Source organism: Sminthopsis crassicaudata, chromosome 5 (genome assembly GCF_048593235.1).
Source record: "Sminthopsis crassicaudata isolate SCR6 chromosome 5, ASM4859323v1, whole genome shotgun sequence".
NCBI classification, from domain to species: Eukaryota; Metazoa; Chordata; class Mammalia; order Dasyuromorphia; family Dasyuridae; genus Sminthopsis; species Sminthopsis crassicaudata.
In genome coordinates, this window is record NC_133621.1 from 231,844,711 (window position 1) to 231,864,326 (window position 19,616).

General features: G+C 37.0%; 1 protein-coding gene across 1 annotated transcript in view; it reads left to right on the forward strand.

Annotated features, from left to right (window-relative positions):
• The window catches only part of FAIM2 (Fas apoptotic inhibitory molecule 2), a 54,664-nt gene extending 36,236 nt beyond the window's left edge, over positions 1-18,428 (forward strand). The window contains exon 12 of the mRNA XM_074270439.1: positions 16,686-18,428. Within this exon, the coding sequence (XP_074126540.1) occupies positions 16,686-16,835 (150 nt within the window). The 3' untranslated portion in view covers positions 16,836-18,428. The remainder of the gene's footprint in view (positions 1-16,685) is intronic.
• Positions 18,429-19,616: the final 1,188 nt, after the last annotated feature.

Below are 19,616 nucleotides of genomic sequence, written 5' to 3' on the forward strand. Positions count from 1 at the left end.
CTGTTCCTATTGGACAAGGGATTAGTTTGAAGGTATAAAAAATATGGGATGCTTTCCATGTAGTTTTAACCTCTGCTATGCTGGGCTTGATGCTGGGGAGAATGGTTAACTTTCTATAGTTAAGCAAGTGAACTTAGAATCTGTAGTTTATAGCTCTGGGGTCTTATATACAGAACTTTGATATGATTCATGATAATCAAATTGATTAATACTGACTGGAATAGAATAGGAATCCAAATAAATCATCTCTTACAGCAGGAGGAGGCATATTTGTAGGAGACATGGTATTAGTGGGTATGGAAAGAGTCATGTTTTTAATAAGAATATAACAGCTTTGGAACATTCTGTTATAATGGAATAATAGCTAATATTTACATAGCACCATGGACCAAGTACTATGCTAAATGCTTTACAGATCTCTCATTTGATCGTCACAACAATTGTTGGAGATTTTATAGACTAAGACAAACTGAGGCTAAGTGACTTACTTGCCCAAAGTCATACAGCTAGGAAGTGTTTAAGACTATATTTGAATTCAGGGTTTTTTTTTAACTACAAGCTTGGCACTCTGCCAATCGCACTAGCCCTCCTTAGTCCCTCTAGGTCCAAGGAACCTGAATTAAAAAGTCACTTCAAGATTTTCAAAAAATGGGGTGGTTGAGGAAAGATTTAGCCTCCAAAATCCCTTGTTGTCTCCACTATTTTGGAGGGAAGCGGAAAGCATAATAAACCCCAGTCCAAAAATCTTGGTAAATTAACAGGTAAAAATTGGTATTATTCCTGTGCCATTGTTTTCTCACATTCAGGCCATTCTACACAGGGTTCTGTGCCTAGTCTCCAGTCCCCTTGTGTCCAAGAGAGATGAAGGATGTGAGAGAAGAGACCCAGATACAGTTAGCATTGGAGCCAAATGAGGAAAGGGAGGAAAGAGAAATGGAAATTATGAGTAGGGAAGAAGTCAAAGAGCCGAAATAGAGCAATAGGTGGGAAGGTGGGCAGATAAGAATGGTTAATCGAAAAATAAAAAGTATCTCACAATCTTAGATCAAGAAGGAATTAAGAGGGATAATCAAGTCCAACTTTCTCAGTTCCCTATACTCATTTATTCCTTTTACTCATTTATCATATACCATATGAGAGAGGCAATACGGCATAAATGCTGTTGGTCCTGGAGCCAGAAAGACTTGAATTCAACTCTTCCCTCAGAGACTTACTAGCTGTGTGACCCTGGACAAATGACTTAATCTCCGTCTGCCTCAATTTCCCCATTTGTAAAATGGGAATCATAACAGCATCTACCTAACAGAGGTTAAAAGGATAAAATGAGATAATATTTGTCAAACACTTTGAAAATTTTAAAGTGTTATATAAAATGTGGAAATATGTATAGAAGAATTGTACATGTTTAGCATATATTGGATTACTTGCTGTCCAGGGGAGGGAATGGAGAGGAGAGGGAGAAAAATTTGGAACACTAGCTATTATTATTAAGTCACAATTCTCTTATCCTCAGGCAAATTTGATATTTATCTGCTAAATTATAAATCTTTTCTAGTTCTTCATAGATAAAGGTCAGTCTCACATATGTGGAAATATGAGTCTCAGAGAGATTGCATAGAATAAATGCTTAGTGATTAAGTTCATTAGGATTCATTCAAAAAAGCATTTCTTAAGCATCTATTATCTGCAAGGCACAATGTTAAGTTTTACATGGAATCCAAAATAGAGTTAAATATAGTCCCAGCCTTCCTCAGATGTTCAGTTATATCCAAGTCTATGACCTCTTGTGGCATTTTCTTGGCAAAGATACTAATTTATTTTACAAGTGAGAAAACTGAGGCTAATGGGCTTAAGTGACTTGGCTAAGATCACACAGCTAGTTAAGCGTCTGAGGCCAAATTTAAATTCAGGAAGATGAGTCTTCCTGATTCCAGACCTGGTGATCCATATATGCACTATGGGTCACCTCCCTGCCCCTCAGCCTTCTTTGAGCTTATTATTTGGTAGAGTGGTAGAGATAGGTAAACAAATAACTATGCACAGTGTAGAATTATGTTGTCTTAGGAAGAAGGATATAAGCAAAGTCCTCTGCTGAAGAAAACATCATAAGTCAGTTATTTGCTTTTATGTTTGGATGTTAGCTGTTGTTTATGGATCACTTAGCATATATTGCCAATGTAAGTCTGTAGTGTAAGAAATGTGATACTTTTGGAGGGGACAATTTTAGTTAACTTAATTGAATGTTTTCAGAAACTAAAAGAAATCTTGTTTCATCACTGGGGGTGGGGAGAGATCCTAGCTAGTTAGTTAGTGTCAGAACAAAGTAGCATTCTATCAACTGTATCAAATATATGAATACTATCCATACTTCCTAACCATGTTAAAATGTAATTGGGAAATAGTTAACAAAATAAATATAAACAAAATTAAATATAGATAAAGTTAGTATGTGATTTTCAAAGTCAATATGTAGTCCACAGGGATTTTTATTGCTCTAGATAATATGATGCAAATTACTAAATTTCTTCTTGTTCTTAACATGTTTATTTCTATCACTTGGAAAAGTACTTCCTTGGAAAAAAAGGTTTGGGGAAGGAGAATAAATAGGGCTGAGAGGAGAAGATGAGAAAGGATGTCTCAGGTGAAGTAAATGACCAGTTCAAAAGCTCAGTCAAAATGAAACTTAACTGAGGAAAATGAAGTTGGCAGAAAGTCTGAGAGAAAAAATTGATTTAGAAAGAAGAAGAGAGGAGGGGAGAAAAGGAGAAGGAAGGAAGAGAAAGAGGGGGGAGGGAAGAAGGAAGGGAGGAAGGAAGAAAGAGAGTGAAAGAAAGAGGAGGAAGGAGGAAGGGTGAGAGGAAAAAAGCAAGATCTGAGTTTGGATCAACTAAGAGATAAATAGTGAGCCACAGTAAGCTTCTGAGTGCAATAGTGTCTCCAAATGTCATCAAAGGAGGATAGTCTTTGTAGGGCATGAATAACTGAAGGCATGGATTCTTTTGTAGCAATAAAGGTATACAGAGGGCTCTTTTCCGGGTGGAGGCTATGGGAACAGAAACCTCAGAGGCATGGTTGATGAAACCGTAAAGCCTGTCTGCCAAGGGATCCTGTGGGCTCGCCTGGTTTCTCCTGCTTCCCTACTACCATCATTACCACCACCACCACCACCACTCCAGTGTATTCCTGATCTAGTGTCTTGCTTTATTATCTGTTAGAGAATATTGGTGCTTCACAGAGAATTCTGGACTCCTCTGGGATCAAATGGAAGTTCTGTCTTTCCAATCACATCCATTGACCTCATCACAATCTGTTGAATAGCTCCTAAAATTTAGAAGGGGTTTCAGGAGCTGTCACATGGAAGCCAAATTAAAGCTGAGGAGTTGATTTAATAGATTCCTTTGTCAAGCTTCAAGATGATAAGTTAAACCTATTTCTGAGTCAGAATGTATAAAGACATAGTAGCATCTTTATCCCCAGTCTTTTTATAACTGACCTAATGATTATAATATACAGAAATATAATAACCTAATAATAATTAGACCTCTAATCAAGGACTATCTATCTTCTTTGTCATGGAATTCTTTAGTAAACCAGATCTCCAGTCTGATGGAAGAAATCTTTCTAAAATTCATAAAATAAAATACTTAGGATACCAGTCACACTGAAATAAAGATGTAAACTTTTTCCCATTCAAGTTCACAGATACCTTCTCCATCACCACCAAATTATCCATAGACTGTGGGGATGGAGAGGAGAGATGGAGTCTGTGGACCCCAGGTTAAGAAAACTTTTTCTAAATAGACTTGGTCAGATTAATTCTGAAGGCTATGTGACCTGAGGCAAGGGAAATAAAAGTTATGCCTTCTCCATGTAAAATGCCATCCCTGTGGCTCACCATTTCTCTTTGTTGTTAGTATATCCCCAGTGTGATGGAAAGACAATGCCCTTGGAGATAAGGCATCTGAGTGCCAGCCCTACTCATGATGTTACTTGACTGAAATTATTTAGATAAGTCCCTTGAATATTCTAGGCTTCAATATTCTTTCCTGTAAAAGATAGGGTTGGGTTCCTGGAGTTGTAAAGTGTCCTCCAGTGCTAATATTCTAGGATTTTAAAATAGGTCACTTCTTGTGGGGATTCAGGGTCCAAATTTTTGGACTATAGATGATGCTGACTTACTGTCTTGTTTCTCTTCACCTCCAGATGAGGTTGTTCAGTTGCATCAGTTTTCCCATCTATGAAATGGGCAGCAGTATAAAAAGGCATGGCACAAGACTTAGAAGAGGTAAAATAGGATAGAGTAGAGGTGGCAAAGGACTCGAGAGGGTAGGAGAGATTTCAGAGTTAGGTCAAGACTATGACCCAAATACCCTATTTTCCTGTAAGAGCTCTTTGTTAAGAGCTCATAGCTACTCAGTGTCTCTGGTTCCTTTGATGTGAGATTCCATCCTGAATCACCAGCAAAGCTTTCCTTAAGGGCTTCTATTAAAAATTTACCCTTCCTAGTCTCTTTTCTCCCTACTCCCTCAGCTTCTTTTTAACCCCAACCAATTCTCAAGTTCCTTCACAATGCTCTGCATTGGAGTTCTAGGTCTCGGGATGAGCAAGAAACCATTCTCTCTAGAGGATCTCAGAATTATGTGAGGTATGGTTGAAGGATTATGGAAATTTCTAAGCACCTCTATTCTCTGGGACCCCAAGATCTAGATCTCCCTTATCTCCCCACGAGGTATAATGTGCCCTTCACCCCTAATCCATTACTTCAATCTAGTTCCTGATCAATGATTTCAGAGCCCTTAGGCACAAGAACCAAAATATTAGTGAGAGTGAATGAGTAAGTCAGGCTGGAGTTTGGTCCTAGCATGAACCATAACCCTCTTTGCTTTTCCAGTGTACTTTTTATTAAGATATTTTGAAGAACCCAAAAGGTAATGGTGCAGATGGAGTGTGGTATGACAAAGGGAGGCAGAAGAATTCAGGGTTGGGCCGTAGGCCATTTGGTTTGTAGTCTGGGTTCCACCCATGCTCTTGATTGACTGTGTGGCTTTGAGAAGGGATGCTTAGCTTCTTTGGGATTCCTGCCCAGAGCTCTGGGGTTGAAAGCTTGAGTTGGCCAATTATTTGGCTTTTTTCTGGGTGAGGCAGAGAGAGGTCTCTACATTGCTAAAATAGCAATAAAAAAACAAGTCCTTCCCTAAAAACCTAGGAAATAAATCAGACAGTAGAATCTAACAGAAATAGAATCTCCCTGGCCCCTCCTCTTATGTCCCTCCGTACATTTCTGTGGGACCAGAGGTGACATACCAGGAATAAGGGAGGGGTTAGTGGGCTAAAGGGCTCAAAGTATGCACGAAGTTTAAAACAGCCACAAGCGTTGAACAGAATAATTGCTGGACAGTAAGGTTCTGGTGGTAATCCTAGGGAACAACAGTGGGAAAGATCCAGAGGTGAACAATAACAAGACAAGCACTGCTGAAGATGTTCGCAATAAAATGTTTGATTTTACTTTGTCACTGGAAGGAACTTTTTAATTATTTTCTTGTCCAAACCACTCCTTTTATCAGTGAAGAAACTGAGTGACCAAGAGGTTCTGATGAGTTTCCCAACATTGTCCAATAAGTTAATGATAGTTCTAGTGCTGAAGCCCAGTATTTATCTGCTAGTCTCAACTTTTTTTCCACCAAACCATGATGTTTCCATGTCATTAGTGCACAAATTGTTCTTTGATTTATTTCCCTGACATTGAACACAGTGCTTCACACATAGTAAGCACTTAATAAATACATTTTTATGCCTTCATTCATTAAGAGGCCTGTGGGAAAGGGAGCCTTGATGTTCAGGAGATCTGAATTTGAGTCTAGCCCATCCTGCCACTAACTCACTGTTCTAAGGCTGGGCTTAAGTGACTTATCCAGGGTCACACAGCTAGGAAGTGTTAAGTGTCTGAGACTAGATTTGAACTCTGGTCCTCCTGAATTCAAGGCTGGTGCTCTATCCACTGCGCCACCTAGCTGCCCCACTAACTCACTGTTAATGATTTTAGGCAAATTTCTTCATTTCTTTGAAGTTCATTTTCCTCACAGGAAATTTAGAAATAAGAATAATAATCCCTGTCCTGTCTGTTTGACAAAAATAGCAATAATATGTGCAAAAACACTTGGAAAACTAAGGCATTTTGCAAATTCAAGATAGTATTATTAAATATAATAATAGCTAACATTTATATCGCACCTACTTTGTACCAGACTTTGTGCTAAGTGTTTTATAATTATTATCTTATTTGATTCTTACAACAACCATGGGAGGTAGGGGTTATTATAATTGCCAGAAACTGAGGCAAATGTTAAGTGACTTACTCAAGATTATGAAACTCGAACATAAGTGAAGTCAAATTTGAACTTTGATCTTCCTCACTCCATGCCCAACAGCCTATCTACTGTGCCCCAAATAAATAATATTTATTTTTTTAAGTTGACCCTTATTTCTTTTTAGTGTCCATGTCTTTTTGTCCTGTATTCTCTTGTATCAATGGCTCATCTTTTTTTCCCCCACGTACTTCTTTTTTTTTTTTTCTTATTAAAGCTTTTTTATTTTTCAAAACATATGCGTGGACAATTCTTCAACATTAGCCCATGCAAAACCTTGTGTTCCAATTTTCCTTCCCTTCTCCCACGTCATCTCCTAGATGTCAAGTAGTCCAATATATGTTAAACATGGTATAAATATATGTTAAATCTAATGTGGGCATACATATTTATATAATTATTGTGCTGCATAAGAAAAATCAAATCAAACCAATCAAATCAAATCAAAAAAAAAAAAAGAAGCAAAATAAAATTCAAGCAAACAACAACTAAAAGAGTGAAAATGCTATGTTGTGTTCCACACTGAATTCCCACAGTCCTCTCTCTGGGTGTAGATGCTCTCCATCACTGAACAATTGGAACTGCTTTGAATCATCTCATTATTAAAGAGAGCCACATCCATCAGAATTGATCATTGTATAATCTTGTTGTCATATATAATGATCTCCTGGTTCTGCTCATTTCACTTAGCAATAGATGGCTCATCTTTAAAAGATCCTTTTAAGGGTATCCCCTTATTCTGGGGTCGGTCTTTGGCACAAAATTCTTCCTGATATCTAACCTAAGTCCTTTTAACTGCAACCTGTAGAATATGATATGGGTCAGAGTTTGGTTGAGCTGACCAGCCTATTTTCTCTTTATCTCCCTTTGAACTATTAGAAATCAACCTCCCTTGTACCCAGCAAAAGGAGCTAAGTTTCCAGAGAACAGAAAAGATAGGTGAGGGCAGGATCAGACTGCCTGGGAGGATTGCTTATGAAGGGTGAGGTAGTTTACTTGACCAGCTATCCCCTAGAAGGTGAAAGTGCATTGTGTTCCCCAACCCTGGCCTCACCCCACTCACACTTTCCTAATGCTAACAAGCTAACTACTAATCCTGCTAACACCTTCTTCTATTTGGGAGGTTCTGGGTAGCTTAACAGAAAGAAAGGGACACACCCCAGCGTCAAGGAGAGTATGAGTCAGGAAATGTAGGTGTGAATCAACCCTTAATCAGGAAGAAGTCCCAGAGGTTCTGGAGAATGCTTTTTAAGCTGGGTCTTTAAAGGAAATGTTGAGAGTGTAGATAGCTAGCTATATAAATGACTAAATGATCATAGGATTATCTACACAGATTGAAGTGTTGGGATATTGTTGTTTGGCTAGTTGTAGTGGCATACAGTCCAGCAGGGAAAGGATGTTCTGTTAAAAAAAAGAAACACAACAGATTTTCTACTTACAAACAGCTTGGAGATCCTCAGTTTGCTTCTTAATTTGCATATTATTGTTAATTTATTATTTTTATATTTATTCTTAATGTTGGTTTATTTTTTATGTTTATTTTTATTGTTAATTATACATATTCAGATTAACATACATAGCATGCACGCGCACACACACACACACACACACACACACACACACTCACTCATACTCATGATTTACTTTAGATCAGAACAGATTGCCCTTCACAAAAAAAGGTACAACTACCACCTAGGGAGCAGATTGCTATGAAAAATGTTCATGGACTCTGGTCACCAACAAGATACTGTGGCACTTCTGGGTGAGCAAGGCACAGCTCACCTCAACTACATCTTCTCCTCAGACAACATCATTGCTCAAGTTTATAGATTTCCTGTGCCTGGGACTCATGGGCTGAGGCAAGTCACATACTGACACCTAAAATACTTCTAGTTTAAAAGAAATCAGTTTGAAAGCCTAAAACACACATCAAATTTATTCTGTTCTTTAAAATTCCACTTATTTGTTGTGTGTGTGCTTTGAGTTGAGTATTTGAAATCAGCATTTTCTCATTGCATTTGGATTTTGTTTTCTTTTAGTGTTGTCTTCATTTATGCTTTGTAATCATTTTTCATAATATAGTTCCTCTGATTCTGACTAATCACTGTATCAGTTCATGTCTTCCAAGTTTCTCTGAATTTTTCAGATTTGTCATTCTTTATGGTAAAATATTATTCTATTATATTTATATAGTACAACTTGTGCAGCCTTTCCTCAATTATTTTATTCCTGCTTTTATGAATATTTTGTTTTTTATTAACACTTTTTATTTTCAAAACATATGCATAGGTAATTTTCAATATTCATTCTTGCAAAACCTTGTGTTCCAATTTTTTTCTCTCCTTTTCCCCTACCCCCTTCTTTAGACAGCAAGTAATCCAATATATGCCAAACATGTGCAATTCTTCTATACATATTTCCACAATTATGCTACACACAGTTCTACAAATATTTTGGTAAATAAAAGTCCTTTCTCTCATTTATTTCCTAATTGGTTAAATCTAATAGTGAGTCAAAGGCTAGGGACAATTTAGTTAATTACTTCTAACCAATTTAGATTTTCCAGGAAATTGGATTTATTCATAACTCTGCCTTTGTCAGTTTAATTTACATGAGGGATACTTCAGAATTAATTTAAATTACTTTGCATTTCCCTGATTAAAAGAAACTAGAATCAATTAATCAGAATTTATTAAGTATCTACTATGTCCCAGACACTGTTATAAGCATAGAAACAAAAATAAAACATTCCCTGCCCTCAAGAAGCTGACATTCTTTTGGGAACAATTTTTCAAATTGTCGTTAATATTTTCTTCTTTTAGAAACTGTTACTGTCCTTTAATCACATATCTATTAAAGGGGAAAGGAAGGGAATAAGCATTTATGGAGTGCTTATTATATGCCAGATATTATGCTAAGTGATTTACATGTATTATCTCATTTAATCCTCAGAACAACCCTGTAAGTAGAGGCTATTATGAACTCCATTTTGCAGCTGAGGAAACTAAGGAAGTAAAGGTTAAATGACTGGCCCATAGTCACACAATTAATGAGTATATGAGGATGGATTTGAACTCAGACCTTCCTGACTTCACTATGCTACCTAGCAGCCTCTACTAAAGAACAAAACTGCTTTTTTATTTTAAATTAAAGCTTTATTGATGCCTTTTGTGTTATATAGCATTGTTTCCAAATACAACCTTCTCTTCTCTCCAGTGAGCCATCTCTTACAACAAAGACATGTCTTTTTTCAAAGCACTTCAACATAACCAATGAAGACACTAACCTCTTCTGACAACATGTGCATTATTCCATACTTGCAGTCACATCTCCAATGAAAGATGAAGAGATAATTTTTTTCATATTTTCTCCAGAGCTCTTTACTTATTATAATTACATAGCATTCAATTTTGTTTCATTTGTTTTTAGTTTACATTGTTGTAATCATTATGTATATTATTTAATTCTGCTGCTTTATTCAATGTAAGTACCTCTAAATCTTCTCTTGTGCTGAATTCTTGCTCTTTTTAGAATATAATAATATTCTATTAACATCAAATAAAAGTTTTTTATTATTTCCCAGTTAATGGGCACTCATTTAATTCCTAAGTCTTTGTTACCACAAAAAATGCAGCTATGAATGATTATTTTATTATTTATGAAGCTTTATATATAAATGTGATATATATATACACATATATACCCACGCATATATAGTCAAACATCATTGAATATCCTTATAAACATAGTTCTTATTTTGTAATTTTTTTAAAATATATTTATTTATTTTAGACATTTTTTCTTTTTAAATTTTGAGTTCTAAATTCTTTCCCTTCTTTCAGTCCTCCCCTACTCATTAGAAGGCAAGCAATATATCAGTTATACATATTAAATCATCCAAAGTATATTTCCAAATTAGTCACCTCACCAAAAAAAGTGAGATGATTACACTTCAATTTGCTTTCATAGTTTATTAGTTCTCTCTCTCTGAAAGACATCAAATTTTTTTCATAATGAGTCCTCTGAAATTGTCTTGGATCATTATATTGATCAGAGTAGCCAAATCTCAGACATTGACATTCACGATATTACATTGTTGTTAGAGTATATAATGATTTTTTGGTTTTTCTCACTTCACTTTGCATCAGTTCATATAGGTCTGGCCATAGTTTCTGAGACCACCCCCTTCATTATTTCTTATAGCACAATAACACTACATCACAATCATATGTCCCAACTAATTCACTCATTCCCCAATTGATGAGCATCCCCTCAACGTCTGACTCTCTGGCACCAGAAAAAAAGAGCTGCTATAAATAGTTCTGTGCATACAAGTCCTTTACCTAGTTCTTGATCTCTTTGGGATACAGACCTCATTGTGGTATTGCTATATCAAAGGGAGGGTATGAGTACAGATTTTTTCTAGAATAGTTGGACTAAGTTATTACTCTACCATCAATTCATTAATGTACCTATTTTTCCTATTCCCCTCCAACATTTGTCATTTGTTATAGGTGTCAGGTTGTACTTCACAGTTGTTCTAATTCACCTTTCTCTGATCAATAGTTATTTATAGCATTTTTTCACATCAGTATAGATAGTTTTCATTTCTTCTAAAATGAATGAAGAATAGGCAGATTCTTATCCTTTGACTATCAATTGGGGAATAGCTCTTGCTTTTATAAATTTGATTCATCTCCCTATATATTTGAGAATCTTTATATAAGAAAACCTTGATGTAAAAAATAAAATTGTTACTTTATATGGTATCTTTTAGCAAAATATAGTTTCCTTGATGATATCTTTTAATTAGATCTGTTTATGCTTTTGCTTCATCTGAAATAATGATTGCTACCCCTGCTTTTTAAAAAATTCATCTGAAGCACAATCGTCTGTTTCAGATCTTTATTTTAACTCTGTGTGTGTCTTTCTGCTTCAAGTGTGTCTCTTGTAAACAACATTTTGTTGGATTCTGATTTCTAAACTATTCTTCTATCCATTTCCATTCTATAGGTTATTTCATCCCTTTCACATTCACAGTTATGTTTACTGTGTATTTCCCCCCATCCTATTTTCTTCTCTTTTTTATCCTATCCCTCCTCAAAGTCTGTTTTGCTTTTGATCACTACCTACCTTAGTGCACCCTCTCTTTTGTCACACACCCCTCTATCTCTTATCCCCTTTCCATCTTATTTTCTTGTTGATAAGATAGATTTCTGTACTTAACTGAGTATGTGTGTGTCTGTCTCTCTCTCTCTCAAACACACACACACAGAAATATGTGTGTATTCATATATTTTTTCCTCTTTGAACCAATTCCAATGAGAGTAGATTCAAGAATTGCCTGTCAGTTGTCCCCTCAATTTCTCTATCCACCATAAAAACTCTTCTTTGCATTCCTCTTTTATGTGAGAAAATTTTCCCCATTCTATCTCCCAGTATATTCTTTTCCTCCTCCCAGTATATTCTTCTCCTTATATTTTTTCTATATCATCCCAACATAATTAGTATCTATTCATTCTATCTATGTAGTTTCCTTGTAAGTGTGCCAATAATGATAAAGTTCTTAGGTGTTACATATATTATTTCTCCATATAGACATGTAAACAGTTTAACCTTATTGAGTTCTTAATGATTACTCTTTCTTGTTTACCTTTTTAAGCTTCTCTTGAGTTTTCTGTTTGAATATCAAATTTTCTGTTTAAGTATGGTCTTTTAATTAGGAATAATTGGAAGTCCTCCATTTTATTTAACATCCATTTTTCCCTTCAGGGATTATACTCAGTTTTTCTAGGTATGTTATTCTTGGTTATAATCTTAGCTCATTTGTCTTCTAGAATATCGTATCCCAAGCACTCTTCTCCTCTAAAGTGCAAACCGCTAAATTTCTGACTGGTTTGCAATACTCAGGAGCTCTGGAATTTGGCTATAATATTCCTAGTTTTTACTTTAAGATCTCTTTCAGGATGTGATTAAAGGATTCTTTCAGTTTCTGTTTTACCTTCTGGATTTAATATACTGGCATAGTTTTTCCTTGAAAATTTCTTCTGATATTATGTATAGTCTCTTTCTTTAATCATGACTTTCAGATAGTCCAATAATTCTTAAATTATCTTTCCTCAGGGGGCAGGTAGGTGGTGCAGTGGATAGAGCACCAGCCCTGAATTCAGGGGGACCCGAGTTCAAATCTGGTCTTAGATACTTAACACTTCCTAGCTGTGTGACCCTGGGCAAGTCACTTAACCCCAGCCTCAGGAAAAAAAATAAAATAAAAAATAAAATAAAATAAAATAAATTATCTTTCCTCAATCTATTTTCTAGGTCAGTGTTTTTTCCAATGAGACATTTCACATTTTCTTCTTTTTTTTTTCATTCTTTTGAGTTTGTTTTATTGTTTCTGGGAGTATAGGGAAATCATTAGTTTCCCCACTTGCCCAATTCTGATTTTTAAGGAATTATTTTCTTCAGTGAGCTTTTTATCTCTTTTTCCATTTGGCCAAATCTGTTTTTTAAGATGTTATTTTCTTCAATATTTTTGCTCCTCTTTTACCAATCTATTAATTCTACATTCTATGTAATTATATAATTATAATATATGAATATATTATATTTATGTGTTTTATTATTATGTATTTATTATATTTAAAATATCAATGTATATATAATATATAAATATAAATATTTAAACTACATTTTACAATATAGTACTTGGGTGTTTTGTTTTGTTTTGTTTTTTTAATTCTACCAATTTCTTAGAGTACTATGATTCTTATCTGTCCTATCTTCAAATCAGTGTCTTTGTTATAGAGTTCATGTATATTTTCAATACATTGTCTTTTGTTTCTCTCTACCAATGTTGCTTCCACCTCTGTGTTTTTAAAGTTTGGGATATCTCATTCTCTTTCTCACAACCACTACTTCTATGAAGAGTTTTCCATTGTGTATTCTAAGTTTTCTATCCTGTTGTTTGTTAATTTAGACTTAAGCACTCTAATTTTCAATTTTTTTCTTCCTTTTTAGGAGTCAGAGGGAAGGTGTTAATAGAGAAATACCCTAAAAATTAGATTATTTGGAATTTTGTCAATAGGAAGCAATCTTTAATAGGTACATCATATCACTAATATAATACCCTAAATAATTACAAGTTCCTACAATGCCTTTATAATTATCAAAGAAATATTACTGTTGGAATACACAGGAGAGCTGTTAGAATACATGGGAGCCACCTGACAGTGGCTCCAACCCAGAATGGATCTCCTTTTGTGAGAGGATGATACAAGGAGACTGAGAGGCCATTGCCATTCTGACCTCTTTCCTCCTCTTTCCTCTTTCCTCTTTCCTCTTCCTCCAATTTATCTCATTCCCAGTCCACAACAGCTGTGTCAGCAAAAGCTGCCTTGCAACTCCTTCCGATGCTATGATCCACAGCTGTGGAGGCTCTAGGAGAATTGACCTGTCCCTTAAACATATTACTTGTAAAATTATATTCAGTTTTGGTATCCTTTCTATTTTTTATATTTTAATCTTTGAAAGTTCATGAATAGTACTCAGAGTATCTGGTTATTAAGGATAACATCTTTCCCCAGGAATCTATTGAAGCCCTATCCATGACCTATAGTTTCTTGGACAAGAAGCATCTTTATTTTTGGCCTTCAAAGTAATCTGATTAATGAGAAGACATGGACAGCTATCTTAATATCTTATTTTTAAAGTTGTATCTCTCTTTTGAATCATTCTGAAGCTTTATTTTGTTTTGATTTTTTTTCTTTTGTTACATTTTCTTTGGAAAGCTCACAGAATTATTTTTTCCATTGAGAATTTTTGTTTCACTTTCCTTCATAGCCTATTATAATATGTTTTATGGTCTTTGAAATTTTTTGGTGCTCAGTTTTTCTTCTGACTATGAGTAACACTGTTGTTTTATTTGTTCGGGGTCTAGTTTATACACAGCCTCTCTTAGTTTTTTTTTTTTTTTTTTTTTTTTTTTTTTGTCTTTAATGATTTTCCTTTTATTCCTACTAGCTTGTCTCTGACTTTCCTCTTATGTCTTCCTGTTCATTCCCTTTCCCTTTCCACTTCTTGACAGTGGGCATCTTCAGTTATTTGGGTTAGAGATTCTAGTTCCCTTTTTCTACTCTCCTTTTTCTTAAGATGGAGCCCCTTCTCCTGTGGCTGGCTCTGCAATGCCAACTTTTCTAATCCCTCCCATAATGAAATCCCTTTCCTTCAAATAGTTGGACAGACTCAATATTTCTTACTCTTGTGAAGTAGGAGATGTGAAGAAAGTGGTGGGGAGAAAGAATTTAGATTTATTCACTACCATGGGAGAACCAAGCAGGGACCTTACAACTAAATCTTAAATAAAAGTTTGTCAGGTTGCTCAAGCTGGCTGCCTGTGCCCAGGACAACGTGGTAGGTTGAAAGTTGTATTGGTAAGTGGAAGCTTTAAGTATTATTTCACAAGCTTTGTGTCTTGAATCTGAATCTGAATCTGAGGGAGTTATTGAACTTCAGTTTCCTCATTTGTGTAAGAGGAATAGCATCACCTTTGGATGGGAAAAAGAATGCTTAGTGGGCAAAGGACTGTGCTTTGCCCCATTGGATTTTTTTTTGTTACCATATATTTAAAGTGTATATAGAAGATCTATCTTTTGTCTCATTTCTCAAGCTTTTGCTAAGTTGTCAGCTAAGTTGTTCTGTTGATAAAGTTTAAGAGAAGAAGGTAGGGAAGGAAACAAACATTTATTATACAGCAACTTCAGTGCTACATGTTTTATGAATATTATTATATTTAATCCTCACAACAACCTTGGGGGTTAGGTTTTATTATGATCCCTATTTACCAGTTAAGGAAACTGAGGCAGAGAAAGGTTAAGTGATGTGCCCAGATTCACACAATTCATAAGTGTCTGGGGTTTCTGACTCTTAGTGCTTTACCACCTGGGTTTAACATCACCTGAGGGTATTTGCTTTTTAAAAGGGAACTCTTGCAAAACTCAAAGGAGGAAAATTATAGGAAGGGAATAACAGCAGGTAATGAGGTGGATATATTGAGGTAGAGATTCCTGTCCGTTAAGTACTCTCTAATGCCAGCAAGCAACTACTTGGATCTTGTGAGACTGGCCAAGGTCCTAGACTGAAGTCTGGTCATCAGAGATTTGGTGGGAGTTAGGGGGTTTTTTTGGGGGGAAGCCCTTTATTGTCTTATGCACAGAAAGGGAAAGTCCATGCTTAGGGCATGCAAAGGAAAGACTATATTAACATGGGCAAGTCACTTCTTCTCAGGAGACAATTCTTTTATTTATTTATTTTACTTTTTTTTTTTTTTTTTAATGAATAAAAAACTGTTTTCTCTCCTTTCTACTCTCCTCTCCTCTCCTCCCAGTTCAGTTTCCTCATCTCTAAAATGAGCAGATTGGACTGAGATCCCTTTCAGCTCTCAATCAGTGCTCCTATGAGAGAGAGAAGGAGTTATTACTTCAAGCAGCTTGAGATTCCAGGCTGTACACTTTGAGTATATGGTAACAACAACAACAACAACAAAAAAAAAAAAAAAATCCAGTGGGGCTAAGCACAGCCCTTTGCCCACTAAGGATTCTTTTTCACATCAAAAGGTGATGTTATTCCTCTTACCCAAATGAGGAAACTGAAGTTCAATAACTTCCCTAGCTTCATATAGGCAATCCACCTTGTGCAAAGTGCAAAGGAAGGAAGGAAGGAAAGACAGACAAAAAGGAAGGAAGGAAGAAAAGACAGAAAGACAAAAAGGAAGGAAGGAAGGAAGAAAAGATGGAGAAAGAAAAAAGAAAGGAAGAGAAATAAAAAGAAAGAAGGAAGGAGGGAGGGAGGAGAAAAGAAGGGAGAAAGGACAGACAAAGGGAAAAAAAAGGCAAAACCAATCCCTGCCTTTGAGGATTTTACTTCTATTAGAGGAGAGATTATGTATTTAGAAATACATGCAAAACAGATAAAAGACAACCCAGCCCTTTTCTAATACTTTTTTTTCATGATGCCACATTGCCTCCTGCAAATATGGTCAAAGAGGGATCATGCATGAACTAGATAAATTTATCTTGTAGTTGAAAGATCTCTGAGAGCTTGAGATAAAAAACAGGTACGTTCAGAATTGGTGTGTATGAGAGGAGGATTAGGAATGATTAGAACAGGGGGTAAAAGGCCCATTGAGGACAGGACAATCCCAACAGAATTTTGATGGACACTAAAGTTCAAACCAAAAGATCAACCTTATGATGTAGCCTACTATAATCCTTCTCAGAAGAATCTCTGACAATAATAACTTTTTCCCTTTTGTCTCTCCAGTTCCTGGCATTTGACACACAGCTGCTGATGGGAAACCGACGCTATTCCTTGAGCCCCGAGGAATATATTTTTGGAGCACTCAACATTTACCTGGATATCGTCTACATCTTCTCCTTCTTTCTGCAGCTTTTTGGCACCAACAGAGATTGAAAAGGCTTCCCATTTTTTAACTCCAAGAAATGCTATCTGTTTGTCCCCCTGTAATATCTATCCTCTGCTCTTTCCCAGCCTCTAAGACATAGCACTAAACATCCTCCTAGCCTAGACCTCTGCCAACTATTCTCCTTCTGCAGCATCCTTGGAGTTATTTTCCGTAGGTTGTATATATATGAGGAATTCTGGAAATCTAAAGGACTGGAGTCACTAAATTTCCTTCCTCCCTGCATATCAGGACTGTTATCTCCATTTTCAACTGTGAAATTGTAAATCCAGTGTACTCCCCATCTCCCACCTTAGCTTTGGGGTGTAAGAGTTCAGGGATATAGCAGACAATGGTTTAGGAACTTAGATGTCAATGGAAGGACTGAAGGATAAGCTGAATCCTGAACTCCAGAAGATTTATGTGATTTGAGAGAAAAAAGTTTTCCCTCGTTGTTACTGCCCTCATCCCTATCTTTCCCTTGATCAAAAAAAAAAAAAAAACTGAAGCATTTGGTTAGTTAGGTGGTGTTGTGGTTAGAATACTGGCTCTGGAAGCAGAAAGACCTGAGTTCAAATTCAACCTCAGACATTTAACACTTACTAGAATGGGCAAATCACTTAACCCAGATTGCCTGGGATGCAGGGGAAAGCTGAAGCATTTGTGGAAGGGAATGAATAGGCATAAGACCATAGCCTACCAAGATACCCACCCTGAAGATATACAAAAGTGGCATGGTGTAGTATCTAGAGTCATAGGAACTGGTTATATCACTTTGGATAAATCTCTTAGCTTTCCTATCTATAAGGATAGCCTCAGTTCCCTATATTTGAAATGAGGTTCTTTATGGCTCCAAATCTGTGAGCTTGTCTATGATGATATTATACTTGAGGAGAAGAGAATGAGGGATGTTGTTTAAAGAATGGCAGTCGTTCAAATGGCCCTTCAGTGTGCATGAGAGAGCTTCAGTTAGATCTGTGATTGCATTTCTAAGCCAGGGGTAAAAAGATGAATGTGTGGAGTTAGACCTCCCTGGGGTGTCAAGGACAGAAAGAAGTGAGCCCCTGCTGAGAGTCTTGTCTTAGAGTCTGCTCTGGCGCCTCTAATAGTGAGATAAAGAATAGAGGTACCAAGCTGAGTCACATATGGGAAGGAGATCACAGCCTAAAGAAATAATTAAAAGGGAAATTAGATTTAGAACGGTCCTCAGCCTCCTTGTGATGTAGAGCTGGCTAAAAGAATTGAAAGTCATTTTCCTTCCAGATCCCTAAGTTGTCTTCTAAGATTCTAGGCGCAGGGGTTCTCAAACTACGGCCAGGCCAGATGCAGCCGCTGAGGAAATTTATGCTGCCCGCCGTGTTATGGCAAATGGGCTGAGGGGCGGAGACAGTGTGAGGTTTTGATTTTACTATAGTCCGGCCCTCCCACAGTCTGAGGGACAGTGAACTGGCCCCTATTTAAAAAGTGTGAGGACCACTGTAGGGACTAGAAAGGACTTGGAATTGATGAATAATGCAAAACATAAAGGGTGCCTGGACCCTAAAAGAAAAGGAATGCTACCTTCTTTCTGGTGAGTAATAAAGAAGAGCCTTTTATTTGAGAAATATTAGTTTGGGTGAGAGATGGAATAGCTTCTTTGCTACGCTGAGATCCCAACAGGGGAACCCCTTCTCTGCACTCCATATCCCCTAAGAGCCTCCCTAGTGTGTTGCCTTGCCAAACTTAAATGTCCAAGCCAGAGTCTATCTCTACGTACTCCAAAGTGAAGACACTTCTCCCTCTTCTCATTCTCTCTCCTCTTCAGTCCAGGTCACCCCAACCAGTTGCTTTCCCCAATCTCCCCTGAGGGATCGAGTGTGCTCCCTCTTTCTTCTCTTTATCTTCCCATCTCCCCAGTTTGGAAATTGGCCAGCCTATGGCTGATTCAACCAGGCCCCTGATAAGAACAGGCTCCATGTGATGAGGCTGGGGCCCCTTTTCGCCTGGGCGGTCGGCTGGGATCGCTGGGCAGGTGTGTGTGCGTCAGCTACCTAGCCTCTGGCAGTGTAGCCTGCACCTGGGAGGGGACTCAGTTAGTGAGGCCTGAGGGAGTGGAGCACTAGAGGGGGAAGGAGCTGGCTGTTCGTTCATGCTGTGGTGGCTCTGGTAGATGTGGAAAATTACTGGGTGAAGTGTTGAAGCCCCTCACCCCAGTCATCAGTCTGCCTTCTTCCCACCTTTCCTTCTAGCCTCCAAATTTTTGCATGCTCACTCTGAACAGTATGCCTGTTGCATGAGCAAGCTCTCCCCTGGACTTTGTAGCTGAGCTAAGGTTTTCCATTTAGGGAAGAAAGTGGGATATACTGCATTCTCCATACTGCCCCTTGACCCCTACCCTTTGGTACTTCCATTGACAAGGCCCCACAAGATTGAAAGCTTTATGATATCTTGAGTTCTTGAGGGGCAAAGAAAATCATCTTCAGAAGGAAGGAACAGGAGACAATTAGCTGAGCTGCAACTAGGGTGGGATGATTGAGATTCTCAAAATGGCACAAATTTAGAAGTCCCTCACAGCAGTGCCCAAGTAGCAGAACAGGTAAATTTGAAAGTTACCCGAGTGTATTTTCTCCATAGACACCCCAGGTGAGCTATGCTATCCAAAACAGAGAGGCCTTGCTATGTCCTAAAGTTTCATTCTTTCCAAGGAACAGAATTTGTTGTAGGAAGTTGATATGTGAATGCTTTTAATCCTGCTTGCCCCAAGTACATTTTGCTAAATATGATCCAAATACAAAAAAAAAAAAAAAAAAGCT